The sequence below is a fragment of the Equus asinus genome, chromosome 8 (genome assembly GCF_041296235.1).
Source record: "Equus asinus isolate D_3611 breed Donkey chromosome 8, EquAss-T2T_v2, whole genome shotgun sequence".
Lineage (NCBI taxonomy): Eukaryota > Metazoa > Chordata > Mammalia > Perissodactyla > Equidae > Equus > Equus asinus.
In genome coordinates, this window is record NC_091797.1 from 98,078,818 (window position 1) to 98,106,230 (window position 27,413).

General features: G+C 48.8%; 1 protein-coding gene across 2 annotated transcripts in view; it reads left to right on the top strand.

Annotated features, from left to right (window-relative positions):
* The window catches only part of LOC106822120 (cationic amino acid transporter 4-like), a 30,464-nt gene extending 6,542 nt beyond the window's left edge, over positions 1-23,922 (top strand). Inside the window, exons 2-5 of one of the 2 annotated variants that reach the window (XM_044775405.2) lie at positions 17,419-18,440; positions 18,895-19,487; positions 19,747-19,855; positions 19,956-20,263. In XM_044775405.2, the coding sequence (XP_044631340.2) occupies positions 17,459-18,440; positions 18,895-19,487; positions 19,747-19,855; positions 19,956-20,125 (1,854 nt within the window). In that variant the 5' untranslated portion in view covers positions 17,419-17,458 and the 3' untranslated portion in view covers positions 20,126-20,263. Of the gene's footprint in view, positions 1-17,418; positions 18,441-18,894; positions 19,488-19,746; positions 19,856-19,955 lie in introns of both variants that reach the window. The other variant, XM_070516522.1, reaches the window with a different exon arrangement.
* Positions 23,923-27,413: the final 3,491 nt, after the last annotated feature.

Consider the following 27,413-nt stretch of genomic DNA (forward strand, 5'->3'; position numbering starts at 1 on the left):
AAATAACGAGAACAGAGTCTTGAGTGGAAGAGCAAAGTTTTTTACTATGCCAGGCACAGGGAGCAAAGCAAGGGCTCATGTCTCAAAAATTGCTAGCTCCCCGATGAGGAACGGGTAGGGATTTTTATTTGGGGTTTTGGGTAGGGGATGGGGCCCATGTAGCTTGTGCAGGTCGGTGTTTGTCCACCAGCCTGCGTTTGGCCTTGAGAGGCTGCTTGCAGCAAGGCGGTGGGCGGGGGGTGAGATAGGAGGATGGCAGGTGGGCGTCCTTCGCCGTTGTCTCTCATCTTACTGTGTGAGGCGGGTTGGAGCGCCGGGAGTCGAGGAGTTGAGGTCTGGGAAGCCTCCGCTCCTTGATATTCTTGAGACAGCGGCTTTCCTGGCAAACTTCAAGGACACATGATTAGCTAAACTTTAGTGTGCCTCCAACACCAGGCCACCTGGGCTTTTAACAATTTGTAACTCCCATTTAGTTGTAAAGCTCAAAGAGTCAAAGTTTAAAGAAACAGGTATTTACATGTGAGTGGAGCTAGAGAAGCAGGAAAGGGGGTGGTGAGTTTTAGTTTTAACCCCATATACGCTGGGTTCAATGTGGGGGAACTGATATCAGGGCTGATGTTAAGAGCCTGTAACAGTATAGGTATCCCTCAATTCAGAGAGAGTGCTCATAGAGCAAAGTAAAACCCTGCGGAGGGAATCCAGTCCTTGGCAATGGCCGCCACACTGGACTGAGACAATCATCTCCTTGGCTGTCATCCCCATCCCCAAAAAGAGGCTCTGACCTTGACCCACTGGAGGGAGGTCACAACCTGAGAGGACCCACAATCACCAGAGTCAGTGGTCCATGGAAACAGTGAGCCCCAGGCGGCTCTGCAGGTACCATACCTGGTTCCAGGGGAGGGTGGTCCACAAAGATGAGATCACTTCAGGTCCCACTTTCTGACATCATGTGTGTTAACCTATAAATACAGAGCTAAAAGGAGAAGCAGAGAGGCGTTTATTTGGGGATCAGAGAATTGTGATTCAGGGAGCACAGATTCAGGTAGAAACCAAAATAATGTCCAGCTAGGGAGTAAAAGCCAGGGGTTTTTAAAGGCACAGAAGGGAGGTTTGCATTACAAAGAATGTTAATTGGGGTTGGTGGCAAAATTTACTCTTGGCTAAAAATAATTGATTACTAAGGCTAGCTAGAGGGGGCCAAAAGTCCATCACTGTGAGGGGCTGCAGGTTCTTGCAGGTTACTCAATTCAGAAGTTCATGTTCTGCTGGATGAGGACATGCATGAGACCCATTTCCTTCATGGCTTCCCAGCTCCATTTTAAAGCCCTTAGACATGAGTGACTGTCTCACATTCCACAGCCTCAATCAGGTAATGCACAAGAGGTCAGCTTGGGAGAAGCACTGGTCTCCCCACTTCTTACTCTGCTCCTCTGTTGACCAGGCTCCATCTCTCTCTGGCACCCAGCCCTTCCTGCCCCTGGAGCTCTTTCTTGGCAACAGTTTGGTGCTTTATCTTTGATTTTGATAACAACTTTATTCACATACATAATACTCACCAACTGAAAATGTACACTTCAGTGGTTTTCACTAAATCCACAGAATTGTGCAACCATCACCACTATCTAATTCAGAACAGTTTCATCACCCCAAAAGGAAACTCTGTCCCCATTAGCAGTCACTTCCCATTCCCCTCTCCCCAATCCCCTGGCCACCTACTAATCTACTCCTTGTCTGTATGAATTTGACTATTCTGGACATTGCATATCAATGACATCAGACAATATGTGCTCTTTTATAACTGGCTTCTTTCACTTAGCATGATGTTCTCAAGATTCATCCATATTATATCATGACAATTCATTCTTATGTACAAATAATATTCCATTGTCTGGATATTTCACATTTTATTTCTCCATCAGGAGTTGGTGGACATTTGAATTGCCTTACTTTGGGGCTCCTATGAGTAATGCTGCTATGAAAATTCATGTGCAAATTTTTGTGTGGACACGTTTTCATGTCTTGGGTACATACCTGGGGCAGAATGGCTGGATCATACAGTAACTTCATGTTTCATATTTTAAGTAACTGCCCAGTGGTTTTTCAAATCAGCTTCTCCATCTTACAATTCCCACCAGCAGTGTGTGAGGGTTCCAGTCACTCCACATCATCTTCAGCATTTCTTCTTATCTGACTTCTTGACTGTAGTCATCCTAGGGGGTGCCTCATATTGTAGTTTTGATTTGCTTTTCTCTAATGACTAATGATGCCAAGACTCTTTCCAGGTGCTTATTGGGCATTTGTATATCTTCTTCCGAGAAACGTCTATTCAGATCCATTGCTTATTTTTAAATTGGGCTATTTACCTTTTTATTGTTAAGTTGTAAGTGTTCTTCATAGGGAATGATGTCAGTGTCACGGCAGAGTGAGCTGTTCCCTTTGTCTCTCCCCTCAAAGTTACAACTAAATGGACATTCATTAACCAACAGAGGATTCCCACACAGCACGACAGGAATCCTGAGAGATCCACACAGATATACTCCTGAAGGTGGGCGGACTGGATCGTGGGAAGCAGTGGAACTAGATAAGCACATCCCACCTACTGCCCAGTAGCAGTGATCCAGGTTGCAGAGCCTCACACAGTGGCCATGCAACTGTAAGAGGAGGCAGGAACAGCCAGGCCCACACGTGAATCTTTTTGGAGTGGGAGCCTGGCCTGCAGGAGTCCCCACTGTGCCATGGCAGCCCCACTTGAGAGATCACTCCCCACCAAGTGGCAAGTGGTGTCAGCTCAGCCCCCATGAAAGTACCCACACACCAAATGGAGCAGCTCAGCCAAACCATTCATGAGCACAAAATTGCCATGCATGTACACAACCCACCTGCTGAGCAAATGTCCCCACCCCCACAACAGTGACCCACCAAGTGGCTGCAGCCAGCCCACAAAAATGCAATTGTGCATTTCCACACAACTTCCAACAGAAAAGGAAGGATCAGAAACACAGCTCCTGCCCCTCCCCAGTGTTGGCAGGTGGAATCTGCCACTTGCTACTACCACAAATGCACCAGTGAAGGATCAGTTCATCAAACCCCATGACACAGTAACACTTCAGGGCAGAAGGAAAATGACAAGTCTCTGTAAAACAATCCTGAAGTCACAGAAACTTACAACCTAATGACAGAGTATTTACAATAGTTGACATAAAGAAACTCAATGAGTTACAAGAAAACTCAGAAAGATGGTTCAATGAGCTCAGGAATAAGATTAATGAACAGAAGGAATACTTCACCAGAGAGATTTAAGCCCTTAAAAAAACTATACAGAAATTCTGGCTATGAAGGACACAATTAATGAGATAAAAATTAATCTAGAAATCATAAAAAATTGAGCTGACATTACAGAGGATATTATTAGTGAATTAGGGGACAGGAATCTAGAAATGCTTCAGGTGGAGGAGGAGAGATAACTAAGATCTTTTAAAAATGAAGAAATTTGAGGCCAGCCCCATGGCCAAGTGGTTAAGTTCATGTGCTCTGCTTCAGCAGCCCAGGGTTTCACTGATTCCAATCCTGGGTGCAGAAATGGCACCACTCAGCAAGCCATCCTGAGGCAACATCCCACATGCCACAACTAGATGGACCCACAACTAAAAAATTATGCAACTATGTACCAGGTTGCTTTGAAGAGAAAAAGAAAAAAAAATGAAGAAATTCTTTGACAAATATCCAACTCAATTAGGAAAAGCAACACAAGGATTATAAGTATTCAAGAGGGAGAAGAGGGGGAGAAAGGAGCACAGCTTGTTCAAAGAAATAATAGCTGAGAACTTCCCAAACCTTGGGAAAGAACTAGACTTACAAGTACATGAAGCCAATAGAATTCATAATTACATCAATGCAAACAGACCTTCTCCAAGGCATATAATAGTAAAACTGGCAAAAGTGAATGACAAAGAAAAAAACATTAAGGACAGCAAGGCAGGATAAAATAACCTATAAAGGAACCCATATCAGGCTTTCAGCAGATTTCTCAGCAGAAACCTTACAGGCTAGGAAAGAATGGATGATATATTGAAATACTGAAAGACAAAAACTTCCAGCAAAGAATACTCTATCCAGTGAAACTATACTTCAGATGTGATGGAGAAATAAAAGCTTTTCCAGATAAAAAATCTGAAGGAGTTCATCACCACTAGACCTCTCTTACAAAAAATGAGGAAGGAAGCCCTCACACCTATAACAAAAAGGCAAGGTTTACAAAGCTTTGAGCAGGGAGATAGACAAAATCAGAAAATTTCAGCTCTCTATCAGAACAGGTTAGCAAAAACTTAGTTATAATATTAAAGATAATAGGAAAGAAAACATCAAAAATAATTATAAACACTTCAATTTAGTCACAAACTCAGAACACAAAACAGAATAATTTGTAACAACAATACCTCAGAAGTGGAAGAAGAAAGGGATGAAAGCTGCTTAGGCTAATGGAGATAAGAGGTTATCAGAAAATGGACTATCTCATCTATGAGATCTTTTATACAAAGCTCATGGGAGCGACTAAACAAAAACCAGAGCAGAGATACAAGTCATAAATAAAGAGAAAACTCAGAAAACCACCAAATTGGAATGGCTGTCAGAAATGCAAGGGAAGAGAAACAATGGAAACATACAACAACCAGAAAACAAGAGATAAAGTGGCAGTATTAAGGCCTCACATATCAATAATCACTCTAAATGTCAATGGATTCAGTTCTCTAGTTAAAAGATACAGAGTGGCTGGACGGATTAAAAAACAAGAGCCAACAGTATGCTGCCTCCAGGAAACACATCTTAGCACTAAAGACAAACACAGTCTCAGAGTGAAGGGCTGGAAGATGACACACCAAGCTAATGACAAACAAAGAAAGCAAGCGTTGCCATACTTATATCAGACAAAGTAGACTTCAAGATAAAAAAGGCAATGAGAGACAAAGAGGGACAGTATATAATGATAAAAGGGACACTCCACCAAGAGGACATAACATGTAAATATATATGCACCTAACACAGGAGCACCAAAGTACATAAAGCAACTATTGACAGACATAAAATGAGAAATTAACAGCAACACAATAATAGTAGAGGACCTAAACACCCCACTTGCATCAATGGATAGATCATCCAGAGAGAAAGTCAACAAGGGAACAGTGGCCTTATATGAAACACTAGACCAGATGGACTCAATAGATATATAGAGAACATTCCATCCAAAAACAGCAGAATACACATTCTTCTCAAGTGCATAGGGAACATTTTCAAAGATAGACCATATGTTGGGAAACAAGACAAACCTCAATAAATTTAAGGAGATTGAATTCATATCAAGCACCTTTTCCAACCACAATGCTATGAAAATAGAAATCAACTACAAGAAAAACCTGGGAAAGCCACAATATGTGGAGATGAAACACCACACTACTGCACAAGCAGGTAATCGATGAAGAAATCAAAGAAGAAATTTAAAAAATACCTGGAAACAAATGAAAATGAAAACACAACATACCAACTCTTATGGGATGCAGCAAAAGTAGTGTCAAGAGGGAAATTCATAGCAATACAGACCCACTTTAACAAACAAGAAAAATTCAAATAAGTAATCTTAAACTACACCCAACAGAACTAGAAAAAGAATAACAAAGCCCAAAGTCAACAGAAGGAGAGAAATAAAAATCAGAGCAGAAATAAATGAAGTAGAAACCAAAAAAAAAAAAAAAACAGTAGAAAGGATCAATGAAACTAAGAGCTGGTTCTTTGAGAAGATAAAGATAGTTGACTAACCCTTAGCCAGATTCATTAAGAGGAAAAGAGAGAAGGCTCAAATAAATAAAATCAGAAATGAAAGAGGAGAAATTACAATGGATACTGCAGAAATACAAAGGATTATAAGAGAATACCATGAAAAACTATATGCCCACAAATTGGAAAATCTAGAAGAAATGGATAAATTCTTAAACTCATACAACCTCCCCAAACTGAATCAAGAAGAAATAAAGAATCTGAATAGACCAAACACAAGTACAGAGATTGAAACAGTAATTGAAAACCTCCCCAAAAAGGAAAGTCCAGGGCCAGAGGGCCTCACAGGAGAATTCTACAAAACGTCCAAAGAAGATTTAATACCTGTCCTTCTCAAGCTATTCCAAAAAATTGAAGAAGATGGAGCACTTCCTAACTCATTCTACAAGGCCAACATCACCCTCATCCCAAAGCTGAACAAGGACAACACAAATAAGGAAAATTACAGGCAAGTATTACTGATGAACGTAGATGCAAAAGTCCTCAACAAAATATTGGCAAGCTGAAAACAGCAATACATTAAAAGGATCATACACCATGATCAAGTAGGATTTACACTAGGACAGAGGGATGGTTCAACATCTACAAGTCAATTAATGTGATACACCACATGAATAAAATGAGGAATAAAACAACCACATGATAATCTCAATAGACGCAGAGAAAGCATTTGACAAGACCCAACACCCATTTTTTTATTAAAAACAATCTCAATAAAATGGGTATAGAAGAAAAGTACCTCAACATAAGAAAGGCCATATATGACAAACCCACAGCCAACGTCATACTCACTGGGGAAAAACTGAAAGCCATCCCTCTGAGAACAGGAACAAGACAAGGGTGCCCACTTCTGCCACTCTCATTCAACATAATACTGGAGGTTTTGGCCAGAGCTATTAGGCAAGGAAAAGAAATAGAAGTTATCCAGATTGGCAAGGAAGAAGTGAAACTCTCGCTGGTTGCATGTGACATGATTCTATATCCAGAAAACCCTAAAGAATCCACGAGAAAACTGCTAGAAATAACCAAAAACTACAGCAAAGTTGCAGGGTAGAAAATCATCTTACAAAAATCAGTTGCATATCTATACCCTAATAACATACTAGCTGAAAGAGAAGTCAACACTATAATCTCATTTACAATTGCAATAAAAAGAATAAAAATACCTAGGAATAAATTTAACCAAGGAGGTAAAAGACCTATACAACGAAAACTGTAAGACATTATTGAAAGAAATTGATGATGACATAAAGAAATGGAAAGATTTTCCATGCAGATGGATTGGAAGAATAAACAAGTTAAAATGTCCAAATTACTAAAGTAATCCACAGATTCAATGCAATCCCAATTGGAATACCTATGTCATTCTTCATGGTGGAAATAGAACAAAGAATCCTAAAATTCATATGGGGCAAGAAAAGACCCTGAACAGCCAAAGCAACCCTGAGAAAAAAGAACAAAGCTGGAAGCATCACAATCCCTGACTTCAAAATGTACTACAAACTATAGTAATCAAAACAGCATGGTACTGGCACAAAAACAGACACACCAATCAATAGAACAGAATTGAGACCCCAGAAATAAACCACACATCTACAGAAAGCTAATCTTCGAAAAGGAGCCAAGAACATACAATGGAGAAAGGAAAATCTCTTCAATGAACAGTGTTGGGAATACTGGACAGCCACATGCAAAAGGATGAATGTAGACCATCATCTTATGCCAAACATGAAAATTAACTCAAAATGGATTAAAGACTTGAAAGTAAGACATAAAATCGTAAAACTCCTAGAAGAAAATACAGACAGTACACTCTTTGATGTCAGTTTTAGAAGCATCTTTTTGAATACCGTGTCTACTCAGGCAAGTGAAACAAAAGAAAAAGTAAACAAATGGGACTACATCAGACTAAAGGGCTTCTGAAAGGCCAAAGAAATCAGGAACCAAAAGAAAAGACAACCCACCAACTAGGAGAAATATTTACAAATTGTATATCCGACAAGGGGTTAAGTTCCCAAGAACACAAACAAAAAAACAAAAAACCCAATCAAAAATAGGCAGAGGATACGAACAGACATTTTTCCAAAGAAGATATACAGATGGCCAACAGGCACATGAAAAGATGTTCAGCATCACTGATTATTAGGGAAATGCAAACCAAAACTACAAGGAGATATCACCTTACAACTGTCGAAATGACTATAATTAGCAAGACAAAAAATAATAAATATTGGAGAGGATGTAGAGAAAAGGGAACCCTCATACAATGCTGGTGGGAAGGCAAACTGGTGCAGCCACTATGGAAAACAGTATGGAGGTTTCCCAAAAAGTTAAAAATAGAAATACTATATGATGAAGCTATCCCACTATTGGGTATTTATCCAAAGAACGTGAAATACAACAATACAAATACCATGTGCACCCCCATGTTCATTGCAGCGTTACTCACAATAGCCAAGATGTGGAAGCAACTGAAGTGCCCATCAGTGAATGAATGGATAAAGAAGATATAGTGGAATACTACTCAGCCATAAAAAAGGCAAATCCGTTCCATTTCCAACAACATGGGTGGATCTTGAGGGTATTATGTTAAGCAAAATAAGTCACACAGAGAAAGACAAATACCTTATGATTTCACTTATATGTGGAAGATAAACAAACACATAGATAAAGAGAACAGATTAGTGGCTACCAGAGGGAAAGGGGGTGGAAGGTTGGGCAAAAGGGGTAAAGGGGCACATATGTATAGTGGTAGCTAAAAACTAGACTACCGGTAGTGAGCACGATGCAGTGTATACAGAAACTGATGTATAATAATGTACACCTGAAATTACACAGTGTTATAAAGCAATATGACCTCAATAAAATAATTGAAAGAAAAGAGTTCTTTATATATTCTGGACACAATCCCATTATCAGATATATGATTGCATATATTTTCTCCCATTCTGTGGATTTTCTTTTCACTTTCTTGATGGTATACTTTGTGCATGCAAGTTTTTAATTTTGATGAAGTCCAACTTATCTACATTTTCTTAGATTGATTGAACTTTGCTGTCATTTTTAAAGAAAGGACTGGGGGAGGGTGAAATGGGAAAGGGGATCAATTATATGGTGATGGATGGAAACTACACTTTTGGTGTGAGCACGCTGTTGTGTATACAGATGTTGAACTATAATGTTGTACACCTGAAGCCTATACAATGTTATAAACCAATGTTACCTCGATAAAAGTAAAAACTAAAAGAAAGAAAGGAGCCATTGCCTAATCTGCAGTCATGAAGATTTACTCCTATGTTTCCTTCTAAGAGTTTGTTGGGAGTTTAGCTAAACTTCTCCACAGTTTTGCTGCCTCAGCATCCATTTCATGTGGACAAGCAGCCTGCAGGGGCCTTGAAGTGACACTAGCCCCTCCGGAGAGTGCACACCCTAGATAACCACCAGGAGAGTCACAAGTCAGTGGAAGTTTCTGGTATGGCTTCCACCACTGCCCTTGTGAGAAGCATTCTCTCTGTCTCCCAGGGCCTTCCCCCTGTGCACCCCTTAGATAACAGCCCTGTGAGACTTACCAAAACCTCTTCTTGGTTTGAATTGACCGATCCAGTCATAGCCTGAGAACCCCAAAGCACTCCACCTGTGCACCCCAATAGAGGCATATGCCCCAGGTTCTGCCCTGCTCTCTCCCTGCCCTCTGCCTGCCCTCTGCCTTAACTCCCTGGCATGGTCTCTCAAGGTTTGCTGTGGACCTTCTCCAGGATGTGTAACAAACGTCTCTATTTTGATACCTTTATGGTCTTTGATGAACCAAGACTTACCATCCAATACCCCCAGGGCTCTAACTAACAAACGTTAACTTGACATATCATAACAGCTGTTGCAGGCATACCTCATTCTGTTGTGCTTTGCAGATAGTGCATTTTTTACAAATTGAAGGTGCAGGGGAAGAGGGAGAATTCCTCCTTTTCCACTTCTGGTTCTCATGGCTGGTCAAAGGATTAAAAATTACATAAGGCAGGTTAGCAGGAGAAAAGCAAAGTTTAATACAGGCACATGGGGAACTCACATAAGCAGGAAGAATTCCAAAGACAGTCAGGCAAAATGAGGTGTTTTGGTCCTTCTGGATTAAAGAGAGGGAGACAGAGGCAAGGGGGAGAAGGCAATTTACAGGAAGATGAACAGAGTTCATATTTGGTAAACAAATGTGTGCATTGTCTTGTCTATACACAATGGGACCAGAAAGAGATCTTTTGATAAAATGGCCCTTGCTAGATGCCTTCCTGCCCCCCACACCTAGAATTGTCCATAGTAAGAGCTCCTCCTGGGACAGGCCCTTCCAGCTTAAATTCTTTTAGGCAATTTGGGGGAAGGTCAAATGTTCTTCCAGTGTCTTCTGAGCTTTGTCTTCAGCTCAAAATAATCTGCATTAAAGAGTGGCACATCTTGGGGTGGGCTGCCCTGAACCCCATCAAAGGTTTGTGGCAACCTCACATCAAGCAAGTCTATTGGCATAATTTTTCCTACTGCATTTGCCCACTTTGGGTCTTTGGGTCACATTTCAGTAATACAGTGCTTGAAACTTTTTCATCAGTATTAATTTGTTATACTGATCTGTGATCAGTGATCTTTGATGTTACTATGGTAGTTGTTTTGGTGTGCCACGAACTGTGCCCATCTGAGACAGCAAACTAAATTGGTACATGTCATGGGTGTACTGACTGCTGTACCCACCAGCCATTCTCCCACCTCTTTCCCTCTCCTCAGGCCTCCCTATTGCCTGAGACACAACACTGTGGAAATTAGGCCAATTAATAACCCTACAGTGGCCTCTAAGTGTTCAAGTGAAAGGAAGAGTTGCACGTCTCTCACTTTAAATCAAAAGCTAGAAAGGATTAAGCTTAGTGAGGAATGCATGTCACAAGCCTAGATAGGCCAAAAGCTAGGCCTCTTGTGCCAAACAGTTAGCTAAGCTATGAACACAAAGGAAAAGTTCTTGAAGGAAATTAAAAGTGCTGCTCCAGTGAACACACGAATGATAAGAAAGCAAAACAGCCTTATTATTGACATTGGGAAACTTTAGTGTTCTGGATAGAAGATCAAACCAGCCATGACATTCCCTTAAACCAAAGCCTAATGCAGAGCAAGGCCCTAACTTTCTTCAATTCTATAAAGGCTGAGCCAGTGAAGAATCTGCAGAAGAAGAGGTTGACTCTAGAAGAGGTTAGTTCATGAAATTTAAGGAAAGAAGCCATCTCCGTAACATAAAAGTGCAAAGTGAAGCAGCAAGTGCTGATGGAGAAGCTGCAGCAAGTTCTCCAGAAGATCCAGCTGAGATCATTAATGAAGGGGGCTACTCTAAATAACAGATGTTCAACATAGACAAAACAACCTTATGTTGTAAGAAGACACCATCTAGGAATTTCATCACTAGAGAGGAGAAGTCAGTGCTTGGCTTCAAAGCTTCAAAGGACAGGCTGACTCTCTTGTTAGGGGCTAATGCAGCTGGTGACTTGAAGTTGAAGCCAATGCTCATTTACCATTCTGAAAATGCTAGGGTCCCTAACAATTATGCTAAATTTACTCAGCCCATGCTCTATAAATCGAAAAACAAAGCCTGGATGACAGCACATCTGTTTACAATACAGTTTGTGGAATATTTTAAGCCCAATGTTGAGAACTACTGCTCAGAAAAAAGATTCCCCCTCAATATATTAATGCTCATTGACAATGCACCTGGTCACCCAAGAGCTCTGATGGAGATGGATAATTAGAATAATGTTGTTTTCATGCCTGCTGACACAACATCCATCCTGCAGGATCTGGGCAGTAATGTTGATCATGAATCAAAGAGTAATTTTCACTTTCAAGTCTTATTATTTCAGAAACACATTTCATAAGGTTATAGCTGTCATAGATAGTGATTCCTCTGATGGATCTGGGGAAAGGAAGTTGAAAACCTTCTGGAAAGGATTCACCATTCTACATGCCATTAAGAACATGTATGATTCATAGGAAGAGGTCAAAATACCAACATTAACAAGAGTTTGGAAGAAGTTAATTCTAACCCTCATGGATGACTTTGAGGGGTTCAAGACTCCAGTGGAGGACGTAACTCCAGAAGTGGTGGGAATAGCAGGAGAACTGGAATTAGAAGTAGAGGCTGAAGATGTGACTGAATTGCTGCAATCTCAAGAAAAAACTTAATGGATGAGGAGCTGCTTTTTATGGATGAGCAAAGAAAGTGCTTTCTTGAGATGGAATCTAGCCTGGGGAAGATACTGTGAAGATTGTTGAAATGACAATATAGGATTTAGAATATTACGTAAACTTAGTTGATGAAGAAGTGACAAGGTTTGAGAGGAGTGAGTCCAACATTGAAAGAGGTTCTTCTGTGGGTAAAATGCTATCAAACAGCATCACAGGCTGTAGACAAACTGTGAAAGGAAGAGTCTGTCGATGTTCCGGACTTCATTGTTGTCTTGAAAAAATCTCCGCAGCCATCCTAACCTTCAGCAACAACCACCCTGATCAGTCAGCAGTCATCAACACCGAGGCAAGACTCTTCCCCAACAAAAAGATTACAACTCTCTGAAGGTTCAGATGATGGTTAGCAGATTTTAGCAAGAAAGTACTTTTTAATTAATGTATATAATTCTTTTTTTAGTCATAATTCTATTGCACATCTAATAGACTACCGTACAGTGTAAATAAAAATTTTATATGCACTGGGAAACCAAAAAATTCATGTGACTCACTTTGCTGTGACATTCATCTTATTGTGGTGCTCTGGTACTGAAACCACAATATCTCCAAGGTATGCTTGTATGGTTTCAGCTCATAGATTTAGGTCTCTGATCCATTTTGAGTTAATTTTTGCGTGTGGTGTGAGGTAGCAGTCTGACTTCATTCATTTGCATGTGGAGATCCAGTTGTTGCAGTGTGTTGAGAAGACTATTGTTTCCCCCATTGAGTTGTTTTGGTTCTCTTGTAAAAAAGGAATTGGACACCAAGAGAATGAGAAGATGAGGCATAGACTAGGGGAAAATATTTCTAAAAGACATATTTGATAAAAGACTGTATAAAAATAAACACAGAACTCTTAAAAATCAACAAGAAAACCAAAAGCCCAATTAAAAATGGACAAAACATTGGAACAGACACCTCACCAAAAAAGATGTACAGTTGGAAAATAAGCCTATAAAAGATGCTCCACATCCTATGTCACTAGGGAATTGCAAATTAAAACAACGAGATGCCAGTACACACATGTTAGAATGGCGGAAATCCAGTACACTGACAACACTTAATGTTGCTGAGGATGCAGAGCAACAGGAACGCTCATTCATTGCTGCTGGCAATGCAATATGGCCCAGCAAGTTTGGAAGACAGTTTGGAAATTTCTTACAAAACTGAGCATAGTTTTATCCTATGAATCAGCATCCACACTCCTTGCATTTACCCAAATGAATTGAAAACTTATGTCCACACAAAAACCTGTACATGGATGTTTACAGCAGCTTTATTCATAATCACCAAAGCTTGGAAGCAACCAGGATGTCCTTTAGTAGGTGAATGGATAAATAACTGTGGTTCATCCAGACAATGGAATATTATTTAGCGCTAAAAAGAAATGAGCTATCAAGCTCATCAAGACATGGAGAAACTTAAGTGCATATTACTAAGTGAAAGGAGCCAATCTGAAAAGGCTACACAGTACATGATTCAATTCCAACTCTATGACCTTCTGGAAAGGCCAAACTGTGGAGACAGTGAAAAGATCAGTGGTTTCCAGGGCTTAGTGGGGAGGGAGGGACGAACAGGTGAAGCACAGAGGATTTTTAGGGCTTACTGTAATAGTGTGTACACGTCATTATACATTTGTCAAAACCCATGGGAAGTGCAACACCAAGAGTGAGCCCTAATGTAAACCATGGACTGTAGGTGATAACAATGTGTCAATGCAGATTCCTCAGTTATAACAAATGTACCAATCTGGTGGGGGATGTTGACAGTGGGGGAGACTGTGCATGTGTGGGGGCTGAGGGAATATGAGAACTCCACCTTCTGCTCAATTTGGCTGTGAACCTAAAACTGCTGTAAAAAATAAAGTCTATTTTTTTAAAATCTATTGACCATAATTTCAATTGGTCATAAATTTTTAAAAATTATTTTCCCATATTTTTGGACTCTCAAATCTATTCCATTGATCTATGTCTCTCCTTATGTCAGTAACACACTGTCTTGATTCCTGTAGCTTTGTAGTCAGTTGAGAAATCAGAACATGTAAGTCCTCCAACTTTGCTCTTTGTCAAAATTGTTTGGGCTCTCCTGGGTCCCTTGCATCTCCACACGAATTTTAGGAGCAACTTGATAATTTCTGCAAAATAGGCACTTGGGATTTTAATAGGGATTTAACTGAATCTGCAGACCAATTTGGGAAGTATTACCTTCTTGACAATATTAGGTATTCCAGTCCATGAACATGGGATGTCTTTCCACTTATTTAGATCTTTAATTTTTTGCAATGATTTTAGTAGTTGTCAGTGTATGTCTTGCATTTTTTTGCCAAACTTACTCTAAATATGTTTATACATAAATTTTTTTGATGCTTTGTAGGCAGAATTGTTTTCTCAATTTCATTTCTGGATAGTTCATTGTAGGTATATAGAAATACAATTGGTTTTTGTATATTGATCTTGTGTCCTGCAGCTTTCCTGAATTGGTTTATTAATTCTGATATTTTTGTGTGGATCCCTTAGTATTTTGTCTATGTAAGATCATGTCATCTGAGGCTAGAGATAGTCTTAGTTCTTCCTTTCCAATCTGGATTCCTTTTATTTCATGTTCTCACCTAATTGCCATGGCCAGAGCCTCCAGTAAAATGTTGGGTACAAGTGGTAAGAGAGGACATCCTGGCATTGTTCCAAAGCAGAAGCAAAGGGAAAGCTTTGAGTCTCTCACCACTGAGCACAGCAGCAGAGGGATTTTCATGGATGGTCTTTATCAGTTTGGGGGGGTGGGCCCTTCTATTCCAGGTTTGTTGACTGTTTTTTTCTGTGTCTGTGTGAGACAATGGTGTGGTTTTTCTTCTTTATTCTATTAGTATGGCATATTCATTTGATTGATTTTCATATGTTAATTCAATCTTGTATTCCTGGGATAAATCCTGCTTGGTCCTTTTTACATGTTGCTCGATTCGATTTGCTGGTACTCAGTTGAGCAATTCTGCATCTATATTCATAAAAGATGTTGGTCTGTGGTTTCTTTCGTTGTAATGTCTTTGTTGGGTTTGCTGTCAGGGTGCTCCTGGCTATGTAGGATGAGGAAGGAAGCATTCTCTCATCTTCGTCTTGTATTTTTGGTGCATTCTGTTCACTGCATATCCATGTGTTGCTCTGTGTAACTGCCTTGCTCGCTGGGGTCCAGCACTTGGCCCAGCCATGTCCCTGGAAGTTTAGTTTACTGTGTCGACCATGCTTGACCATGAGTATCCACTGGATGTTGGTGCCTGTGAAGGGGGTGTGGTGAGAATCTCTCTCTGGGTAGATGAAAAGTCAGTGCTCTGAAACCCTGCATACCAGCTCTCAGGCGGCCGTCGGTCAGGCCTTGGGGGAGCTCCTGATACACAACTGCCCAGGCCTCTTGGTTGGAAATGAATTTTTCTGGGTTTCTGTGAAGGCGTTTCAGAACAAGGATCTCTGCTCAGTTATGTTTAGGCCACACAGGAGTGAGGTGTGGGAGGGGTCACCCCTGCAGGAAGTGGGAGCCCATCTGAGAAGCTCCTCAAGACAACGTCAGCCACATACCAGAAGGGAGCAAGGGGCTGGCTAAGGCAGAGTGCTCCAAGTGGCACCATCTCGCCTGGGCGTCCACCACCCTGTTACCAGCCTGCTGAGCCAGACAGCCTGCAGGTGCCCCTAACATCCTATCCCACAAACCACATAGAAACCTGACAACGTGGAGAGAGTTCTGGGGGAAGAGGATGACTGTTTTGTTTTTCTTTTGCTTGAATAGATTGTCTTCATTTTGCTGTAGACAAGTTCACACCCTGTGACACCAACCTTTCCACTTTCAAAGGAGTGGGAAGAGCAGAAGGACACAGACCCCACAGTCCCAGAAATAAATAAGCCTGAGGGGAGTTTGTGTTGGTCACATGATGAGACACGTGTTGTATCCTCATGATGCGGGGACTGGCATGGAGCAGATGCTCAGTCCATGACACCTCTCAGGGATATCCACAAGTGGGGAGCCATCATTCAGTTCCCCCAGGCTTGACAATTACTCCTGGGCTAGGAGGGGCTGCCATTGGGGTCTGAGGGGCCCTAGGGCTACCCCAAGTGGAGGGCTGGACGTCATCCCCAGGGGTCTGCTTGCCTCCTTTCAGGACACTGTCTGTAGCTGGAAGCTCAGAACAGCCAGCATGATTTCTGCCAGTTCACAGAACACTCCCCACAGCCGGGCACTCCCTTGTCAGTGGGTGAGGGTGGCTTACTGCCATCCCATTGTGCCAGGAGGTCAGGGACTGCCCAGGGCCTCTCAGCCACATTCAGACCCTCATCTTAACAGCGTCTTGCCTGATTCCCGCAGCCCCCACACCTCCCAAGGTCGAGGGGCCTGGATGGTGCCCAGCTGGTGGAGTCTGTGTGTTGGGATGAGGGATCATGTAGGGTGTCAGCAGCAATGTTAAATGTGTGGGCTTAGTCCCCTCCCAGATCTGGACCTTAGCCTCCACCCACCTCCTGAGGCCACCCCAGTGACCTGGGCTAGTCAGTTGCCTGGAGGCCTGGGCTTCCTCATCTGTGAACTGGGCACAGCCACAGGTCTTCCCCAGAACCTGGGGAGGTGTGGGTAGGGTGGTCTGGGTGCATGTGGGATCATGAGGCAAGGTCCAGTGCTGGATCTGGTGCTAGGCATGGGGTGGGCCCTGCACACTGAGGGGCAGCGATGCGGACAGCAGGGGAGTCAGAGCAAGTCCTGTGTGGTTGAACTCAGCCAGAGAGGTCATGGAGCCTAGGGTACCTAGGGACAGGGGCGTGGCAAAAGGGACTCTGGCACTGATGAGGCAGCAGTGTGTCAAGGTGCAGGGGAGGGAAGCAGGGCCTTGCCATTCGGCGCAGGGCCCAGGGTGCCCCCCACTCCCAGTGGGGTGAAATGATAGACCAAACTGGCAAGGCAGTGGATGGGGCATGAACATCGCTGTCTGAGGTAAGGTGGCCACCTGGGTGAAGCCCAGGGCCACAGAGTCATTCCAATCCTGGGTCCTGGGGGCCTGGCCCTGTTCTTGGGAAGCCTCAGGTTTCCAACATGCTCTGGGATCCCAGACCACGGGAGGGGTTCCTAGCCTGGCTCCCATCCCCACTCTCAGAGCCCCTCCCAAACACCCAGTCCCTTGTCCTGGAGGCAGGCTGAAGGGATCCCCATGCTTCCCTGTGGCCTCCTGCCCACCCTGCTGCCAGGCCCTGAGCCTGCCTCATCCACCCCTGCAGCTGCCAGTGGTTCCAGGCTTGGGTCCTCAGGGCAGGGTCAGAGCAAGGACTGAGGGCTGGTCAGGACCCAGCTGGGTAGCCTCTCACTCCACTCTCACCCTCTTAGGTGCCAGCAGCTGACTTGGTGCTCATCTCAGCTGCCCACCATGGCCTGGGGAATACCCAGCACCGCCAGCCTGGCGCGCTTCTGCCAGAAACTGAACCGGGTGAAGACACTGGAGGAGCCCACCATGGAGACGTCACTGAGGCGCCACCTTACTACACTGGACCTGACCCTTCAAGGTGTGGGTGGTATGGTTGGCTTAGGCCTCTACATCCTCACAGGCACTGTGGCCAAGTGGATGGCTGGCCCTGCAGTGCTTGTGTCCTTCAGCGTGGCTGCCGTGGCCTCCCTGCTCACAGCCCTATGCTATGCAGAGTTTGTAGTGCGTGTGCCCTGCAGGGGCTCTTCCTACCTGTTCACCTATGTGTTCACGGGCGAGCTGTGGGCCTTCCTCGTTGGCTGGATCGTGCTCATCCAGTGGCTCATTGGTGTAGCTGCCATGGCCCGCGTCTGGAGCAGCTACCTGGACGTCATCTTTAGCCACCGCATCCGCAGCTTCACCGAGGCCCATGTGGGCATCTGGCAGGTGCCCTTTCTGGCCCGGTACCCAGACTTCTTGGCTGCTGGCATCATACTTTTGTTCTTGGCTTTCGTCTCCTGTGGAGGTCGTGTCTCTTCCAGGGTCAACCACATCTTCTCCGCCATCAGTCTCATCGTCATCCTCTTCATCATCATCCTGGGGTTTGTCCTGGCCCACCCACACAACTGGAGTGGTGAGGAGGGCGGCTTTGCACCCTTCGGCTTCTCCGGCATCATGACTGGCGCCGCCACCTGCTTCTATGCCTTTGCAGGCTTTGGTGCCATTGCTGCCTCCAGTGTTGAGGCCCGGAACCCAAAGCGAACAGTGCCTATGGCCCTTGCCATCTCAGTTGGTGTAGTGGCTGGTGCCTACATCCTCGTCTCCACAGTCCTCACCCTCATGGTGCCCTGGCACAACCTGGACCCTGACTCAGCACTCGCTGATGCCTTCCATCAGCAGGGCCATAGCTGGGCAGCCTTCATCGTGGTGGCTGGTGCAATCTGTGGTAAGGGGCCCATCCGGACAAGGTGGGAGGGAACAGGGCAGAGGAGCCTCCAGGGGACACATCTCCCCATCTGGGCCTGTGCTCCTAATTGCATCCTGGGCCCAGAAGGTGCTAATGATTAGACTATCCACCCGGGCTTGTTGGGAGGGGCCTACTCACCACCCCTCCCAGTTGTACACAGCACGTTAGTTCTGGGGATGTGCTTCCAGATCCTTCCAGGCGGAAGGACTCAGCCCTCATCAGATTCTCCAGTGGGCCTGTCACCTAAACTGGGATGTCCCATTCCTGGGTGGTGAGGGGGAGCATCCTGCACCCCACATACACTCACACTTGTTCTCAGAGCCCAGAGAAACTCATGCCCATGTGCCCAAGGGACCACCCATGCCCTGGCCCCCAGCAGCAGACCCTGTGGGCCTGTGCATCATGCTGACCAGTCTCCCACCCTCTGTCACAGCCATAATCACTCTCCTGCTCAACATCCTCTTGTTCGTGCCACGCATTGTCTGTGCCATGTCTGCCGATGGGCTCTTCTTCCAGGTGTTTGCCCGCGTGCACCCCCGGACTCAAGTGCCTGTGGTGGGCATCCTGGTATTTGGGGTCCTCATGGCTTTCCTGGCACTGCTGCTGGACCTCGAGGCACTGGTCCAGTTCCTGTCCATCGGAATAATGCTGGAACTCACTGTCCTGACCACCAGCATTATCATTCTACGCTTCCGAAAGTCCCCTCCATCCAGTTCTCAGGGCCCAGGCAGCCCTGTGGGCACTGAGCAGGCCTCAGCCCCTGAGCCTGGGCAGCTGCGAGCAGCCATGAGGCCCTACCTCCGCTTCCTGGGTGGGTGCAGACCTGGAGCCGCCGTGGTTTGGTCCCTCGGTGTCCTGGTGGCCTCGGCCATCACCCTGGACTGCGTGCTGGTCTTCGGGGACTCGGCCCTGCACCTCCCGCCCTGGGGCTACACCCTGCTGCTCCTGCTCAGCTCTGCCACGTTTCTGCTCAGTCTCCTCGTCCTGGGGGCCCACCAGCAGCAGCGCCGGCATGATACCTTTCAGGTACTTCCTCCAGCCAGCGCTCACCATGCTCAGCCCAGCCAGCTCCCTTCACACCTTCCTCCTCTGCCGTGGCAGGATGCACCAGGGCCACAGGGCGGGGGAGGCCAGTGCCCCACACCCCTCTCTCTGCATGGCGGGTGGGCCCTTGTCTCCAGAATCTCCAGAGGCAGAGAAAGGATTTGTGGACTCCCAAGAAATCAGGCCCTGTGCCAGCAGCCCTTCCCTGCAGCCCAGCCCAGCCCTGCCCTTGTCCCCTCAGGTTCCCATGGTGCCCCTGACCCCTGCCCTGAGCATCCTCCTCAACATCTTCCTCATGCTGCACCTAAGCTACGTGACCTGGCTGGGCTTCTCCATCTGGTTGTTGATCGGTGAGTGGGGACCAGGCTGGGACCCTGGGGGGCCGCAGGAGGAAGGAAAGCAGGTGAGCAGGGCTGCGACTTGCCCCTCATGCTTGTGCCACCCTTGCAGGACTCGTGGTGTATTTTGGCTACAGCATCAGGCACAGCAAGGAGAACCAGCAGGAGCGGCCCAGGTTAATGGCCACACACAGCAGCCTGAAGATGGTGCCAGCCCTGCAGCCCCCCAGCCAGGCACCGGCCCAAGAGCCTGGCCACATGGAGGAGCCAACCAGTCCATGAGGACCACTCAGGCTTCTCTGCCCTCCCCCACCTTCTCAGGAGGCCAAAAGAACTGGCAGTCCCTCTATCTGGGGCAGCTCGGGTTTTCACACCTTGCCATGCCGGGGGGTCCTCAGAACATCAGCCCAGGTGCTGAGCTTCGAGCCTGTGGGAGTGGGCCATGGCCACTGCTGGTGTGGTGGACTCTGCCTAGCGCCATCCAGTTTATGACCAAGTCCAGCTACCTGGGCAGGTGGAGTAGGGCAGGCAGGGAAGAGGCCTGAGCCCCAGGGACCCACAATAATAACAGGTCGGCCAGCCATGTGGCCTGCTGCTGTGTCCACTGTGGGGGTCTTTGTGATCCTGAGTCCTTACCTGTCCCCAGGAAGTAGATGATTATCTCCAACCTATAGCACATTTGCCGAGGTTCTGTAAGGTGAGGGTGCCAGCCCTGGGACAGCCCTGAGTCAGGGACATGGCCAGACCTGGGTCCAGGGATTCCGCCCTCAGGCCAGTGCCCTCTGCCCAGCACAGGGGGGAGCTACACACACCAGGCACAGGGTGGGACCAGGCTCCCTCCAAGGCTCCCCACATGTCCCTTGGGGGCAGATATAGAAAGCAGAGCCTGGACCCCAAGGAGGCCACTTAGAAAGGGCAGGGCAGTTCTGGGCTCCCTCGGTTTCCCAGGGCTCCCAGAAAGCAGGGCATGTCCTTATCCCTGCCCCGGATGGAGAGACCCCCTGCCCGGGCACATGCATCTCTCAGGCACAGGCCCACATGGTGCACACAGTCCCCTACATGGGCGTGCAGACTAAGACAGCAGCTGTTTCCCAGCCCAGGGCTGCCCGCAGCTTCCAGCGGCCTCTCTCCCTGCTGCCCCCTCAGGGCTTTGTGACAAAGGCTCGGGATGGGACACACACGGGGAGGTGGGTGCACAAGCACCTGGACCTGCTCCAGGGACCTTCAGCTCACCTGGTGGTGATGGAGCCCCATCTTTGGGGGTCCCCAGGCCCCTGAGAGGGCTTGGCTCCTGCAGCCCCGTCCCTCCCCACTCCTGACCATAGGCCCAGGACACAGGGAAATTCTCCAGCAGGCAGGACTCAGGCCCCTGGAGGATTCCAGAGCCAGAACCAGGCCAGCCTGCTGGGGTTTCCATGTCCTCTGTTAAGAACATTCCCATCAGCCCCTGGGCTCCACCTGGGGCACTTGGTCAGAGCATGGTCCTCGGGCAGTTGCCTTAGGCTGGGGTAGCAGCTGTTCAGACGTATTCTCAGGTGTGACCTTGGGCAGCAGTGACATGTGTGCAGATATACAACCTCCCCACCCTATGGATCCCAGGAAGCCTGGTGAGCAGGTTCCAGGGCATTGGGCTGGTGTCACCAAGGAGACAGACAGAGGGTCCCAAAGGACCCCATGCCCACCAACAACCTCTCTACCCAGTTCCCCATCCCAGCCATCCACAGCCAAAGGGCTGCCACCAGGAAGGTGCTGGTGCTCATCAGCTGAGCAGGTATGGGCCCAAGAGGTGCCTGTACCTTTGCTTGGGGTACTAGGGGGTCAGAGCATCTGCCACCACACTCCTCACTCCATGGATGAGGCCCAGAGCTGGGAGGGGCCATGCCCTGGGAACCCAGCACAAAGCAGCTGCCACAGCTCCTCCTGCCAGGCTGCCTTCTCCCTGGCCTTGGACTCTGGCTGCACAGACACCACTGCGGGGCAGCTGAGAGGGCAGGGCCTCTCCCTGTGAGGGGGGTGCCAGCAGGGGGAGGAGGGCTGGGAGCCAGGCAGGGCCAAGGCGACCACAGCCAGTGTGGTGGACAGCTGGAGAGTGGGGAGCTGCTGGGAACACTGGAGACGGAGCCTGGGAGAGCATCTCCAGCCCCAGCCCCAGCCAGAGCCCCACTGGACCAGGGCCCTGCATCTGTTCCCTGCAGTCTGTACACGAAACTGGCTTCTGTGGGCCCCAGGCAGCACCTGCTGAGGCTGGAGCTGGGTGAGGACAGGCTGCCTGGGAGCTGAAGGGTGGAATTCTCCCCCACCCCTGCCCTGGTCCTGCCAGGGCTTCAGCTGTGAGTCCCCAAGGTGGGGCACTGACCCTTCCCAGCCCCCAACACCCAACGAGCAGAGAAAGGCTACAGGCCTCAGGAATGGGCCAGCAAGTGGGTGCCAGGCCCCCGGTGACAGTGTCCAGCTCCCAGCAGCAGCAGTGGGGACAGGTGCTGGGCCCCCTCTAAGGCACCTGGGCAGCCGGATGTTGGGGAAGCCGCCTGTCTGCTCAGGGTTGGCAGTTCCCTTCGGGGCCTTTGCCTGCAGATGAGGACAGCAGGGCGGGGCTCCATCCACCATCCTCCAAAGTGTAGCCCAGGGTCAGGCAGGCCCGCAGCGCCCTCCTCATGCTTGGTCCTCCAGTAGAAATGGGCTTCTCCATCCACGTACAACAGCAGCAGGTCACAGGAGAAGGAGATCTGGGAGAGGCAGGGCAGACCCACGGCCTGACCCCAACCTACCATCCCACCACCTCCACAGCCCTCATCCCGAGACTCAATGTCAGCACAGGGGGCTCTGGGGGGCTTTCGGGGGGCACATGCTTACCAGCAGCCAGAGGGACCCACAATGACCAGACTCACCACACCCAGCCGGGCTGCTCCAGTGCCCAGAGTGAGGGTTGTGGGGATGAGCCCAAACTTCCCTGCCTGAGACCTAGGCTGAGCCTCTCTGCCTGTGGCTGTCACTCCCTCCCAACCCTCACCCCTGCCTGCCCACACCTGTCCTGGCCTGACCCCTACCTGTCTACTGATGAGGATGTTGAGCAGATCCCGTAGAGCTGAGCAGGCTCCGGGCCTCCATGCCTGAGGCCTCCCCGGAGTGAGCAGCTGTCCTGGGGCAGGAGAGAGTCCAGTGGCTGCTCTGCCCACTCCTGGGGGGCCTGGCCCTCACAGGCCTCATCTTACTCATCCACTGACTCCATCCACCCCAGCCCAAGTCCTGGGTCTCAGCCCTGTGTCATTGCTGAGGACACAGGGGACAAGCAAGCTGGGACCTGCCTCTCAGAAGCTCCCTGCCTGCTGAGGGGATGGGGACAGAAGGCTCCCTAAACAGACACCAGCATTGGGGGTGTGGGAGGTGGGGCAGCCTGGGGCTGACGGGTCCAGAGAGGATCATGTGCTCTCCCCTGGGAGCCAGGGAAGACTTCCTGCCGGGAGACCCTCAGGCTGGATTCCCAGGGCTCAGGGAGGAGCTCTAGGGAGAGACAAGGGTGGGGAGAGCGCAGAGGGGAGGGGAAGAGGGCGTGGGTGGGTCCAGCCCCACATGGTTGCATAGAGCTGGGGGGCCAGTGAAGTCAGGCCAGGAGGGCCCAGAGGGCAGTGTCATGGGCATCACCTCCAGGCCTGGTGGCTGTGTGCATGTCTGCATGAGGGTGATGAGGGGGCAGAAGGATGGGACAGGTCTGCTTAGGAGACTCAAAGACACGACAATTCATGCAACGCAAGAGCCTTGAGTGCACCTTGGATTGGACAATAAAAGATTTAGGATTATTGTTGGCACAGCTGGGGAAATTTAAATATTAGATTTATCTGCCAATGTTAAATTTCCTGAGTGTGACAAGAGGACAGCGGTCACCTGGGGAAGGTCCTCATTCTCAGGACAGTGTTGAGAGGGGTGAGTGTCCAGATATCTGCCATTTACTTTCCAACGGTTTCCTGTGAAATCCATCTAAATATATCTGGCTCTCTCTAGAGAGGGAGAGAGAAAACAAATGGGGCAGAATGGTGAAAAAAATAAATAAAAATAATCATGGTGAACCCAGATGAAGGCTATATGAGTTTTCACGGCACTAATCTTTGAAGTTTTCTAGAGATTCTTGTACGTTTTCAGATAAAACCTTAAGGGAAAAGTAAAAAGAAAGCCCCTGTGCCATGGAGGGAGGTGCTGGAGGCAGGGTGGAGTGGAGGAGGGGCTGAGAGGAGGGGTCCCAGCTGCAGCAGGGTGTGGGACAGATGGGGTGGAGGCCAAAAGGCCAGGAGGGAGGCTGGACGGACTGTGCTGGGGGACCTGGAGCTGAGAGACCCCTCCTGCCCTGGGACCCCCTCACACACAGCAGAGTGTCCAGAGGGATGGGCCAGGCTGTGGTCTGTCCCGGGCACCACAGGAGGACAGGTCTGGGAGGACCTGGCTGAGGAGCAGCGGGCGGGCAGTGGGGCTGCACCTGAAGTTGGAGCTCCTCTCCTGCAGCTGGAAGGAGTCGTGAGGTCGGCAATCGGGGCCCATGGTATCCAGGTCACCATCTCAGCAGACGTGGATGCCACAGCACCGCCCTGCACACAGCACATCACTGCTCCCACAGCACATGGGCCCAGGAGCATCTCCCCCGGTCCCCCAAGAAACCTGCCCCCACGGACCCACTGCAATGCCAGGTCCTCAAAGACCCCACCAGCCATGGCCACAAGGTCCCCGATGTGGAACACAGGGCAGTAGGGGCTGAAGCGTGGGTCGTAGAGGCAGTGCTTGAAATAGGTGGCATCCCAGGTCTCCAAGGCACTGGACCTGAAGGGTTGGGGATGGGGGAGGATCATGAATAGCAGGGGACAAGGAGGATCTGGGGCCAGCCAGGACCCACCATGCTCACTTGGCGAGTTGAACTTGCTGAAAGTGACAGTGATTTTGATGAACAGGGTGAAGTTCTCAGCCTGGACCAGCATGGGCTTCCTGCAGGTGGGGGGAGGTAAGGGGCAGGCTGTGCTGGTCCTGGGACCCTGCCCTGGGTTTCGGGGACACTTACACAGGCACAGTGTCACTCTCCATGGGGCACCTGCCCAGATCTCATAGGTCCTGTCGGTCCCATTGAAGATCACACACTGGCCCATTTTTATGCCTTGAAAACAGATGACAAACTCCAGGCCTCCAATCCCCACAGAACCTGGGAAGGGAGTGGGCAGGGGGCTGGTGGCAGAAAGAAGAGACACAGAGCCACCACTGGGCCTGCAGAGGGGAGACACCCAGGGTCCCAGCCCAGCCCCCGGAACCCCCATCCCAGTGGAGGCGCTGGAAGACAGGGCCCACAGTGACCATGGCTGTGCATCTCCATCTCCCCTTCAAGACAGTCCTCGTCAGCCCAGCAGGTCCCCAGTGGATGGAGAGGGCTGAGGTGGTGAGAGAGCAGAGCTGTCCAGGCCCATGAGGTGTCTCCCCTGAGTGACCCAGCCCTGCAGTCCCCAGTGACACACCCCTCCCCTGCTTAGCCCCCAGGTTCCCTGAGTTTGGGGCACATGGGAAAGCTGGAGAGTGCAGATAAAAGGAGGTGGTCAGAGGGGGGATGGCAACCAGCCCCCGGCCAGATAGGGGTGCAGCGTTGTCTCCCAAGACAGAGCGAGAACTTCCCTCCTGACAGCTCTGTCCCTGGGGGAGCAGAAGTGACTCCTCGAGGCCAAGCTCCTCTGGTCCAATTCAGATGACAGAATAGGGACGGTGGAGGGACTGTGGGAGGGTGAGTTCATGCCAGGGTGGAGGTGCTGGGTGTGGCACACAAAGGGTGGGACCCTCCTCAGAGGAGCCTCTGGGGAAGTGGGACCCCACATACTGGCCCAGGGACCACAGGCCAGTCCTTTCCCCACCTGTTCTGCTGTAAACAGGGACATTAGTGACTGCATAGGGTCACAGAGTTCTGGGCATCAGCCAGGAAGGAGCGGGGACAAGCTCTCTGGGAGTCCCAGACCCCAGAGAGGAAGCACCCTCAAGCGTCGGGCACTGAGACAGACATGGCTCTGCCAGGTGGAGGGTGGATGCTGCTGCCCAGGGCCCCTGGCTCAGGGGCAGCAGGAGGAACGCAGCACCAGGGTGGCAGGAAGGGCTGAGGACTCGGAGAAGCCAACTGAAACGGTGGGACTTTGTGGGGGTGGGACTGTGAGAAGTGGGCAGGGACAGAGTGGGGCCACCTGCTCTACCTCACCGTCCCTACCTATGTCTTGAGTCTGGCACTCCTCTCTACCCATGCTGGGTCACCATCTCCTCCGGCCAGACCACATGGTGACCAGCATGGGCCCCACCTCTGCCCTCATCCACCTCCCTCCAGCAGCCCGCTTGGTCCATCCCAATACACAGATGGTCGCACCCCCTCCCCTGAGCCCTTCTGTGGCTCCACTGCTACTGGATCCACTTCAGCTCCTGAGACGGGCTCACAGGCCCTGTGATCTTGGGTGACCCATTCCTTGCCCAGTGCAAACCTAGGGACAACCCCACTCACTGCAGGGAGCCCTGGAAGGGTCCCAACTCACACAGCTTAGGGCATCTGCCCACACAGCCCCCTCTGCCTGGACATCCTCAAGATCCCCCTCCAGCCTCACACCCTGCAGGAACCCTTCCCGAGACCCCGGGTCGCCTGACATTCCTCCCTGGGTCTCCCAGCTGCAGCTTCTTCCCCCATCGCAGGACTGGCTGCCTTGGCTGCGCTGTCTGTGCAGGAGCTCCGTGAGGTGGGGACGGTGGAGTTTTGCAAGCCCGGTCTGGGGGAGGCTCAGCAGGTGTTCGCTGGAGGCTGTGACACTACAAGGACACGGTGCATGTGCTGGGAGGGACCAGACGACCAGGCCCCTGAGAGGAGCTGGCAGGAACTCCACTATTCTCAGGAAGCCAGCTTGTGGGATCTGATGGATTACCCAGCCCCGGCAGTTTTGAGGGAAGGGCCAGAAGCCCGGACATGGACAAAGAGGATCACACGGATTCCAGAAAACGCAGACCCGTGGCCACAGCACAATTTCAGGACAGTCTACAAACCAAACATTAACTAGACGTCTCTGAGCATTTAGAAAGGGAAGGACATCATGTGTGTTTCTGAACGTCAGCACATGCTCTGTGCACGTGCCTCACCTCGTTGTGGACAGACCAACCGGGACATGTGGCACCCCAGCCACTGTGGTGCGACCAACGACCAGGACTCAGAGGACAGAGGCCACACAGTTACCCTCCAGCCCAGCAAGCGATTCAGTGTTGGGCGCAATTAATGAAAGATGTCACTATGGACAATAGAAAGCAAATAAAGTATGTTCTCAGACCAAAAAGTACGTTAAAGTAGGAAACAAAAACAGAAAAGTAGCTGGAAAATCCCAAAATATTTGCAGATTAAACAACACATGGATGAAAAAAAGACGTCTCAAGAGAAAATGCAAATATTTTCCACTAAATGAAAATGAATATACAACTAATCAAAATGTGTGGAATGCAGTGAAAGCAGAACCTGCAGGGGAATTTATGGCAGTAAATGCACATATTAGGAAAAAAGGGGCCAGCCTGGTGGCCAAGTGGGTAAGTTCGC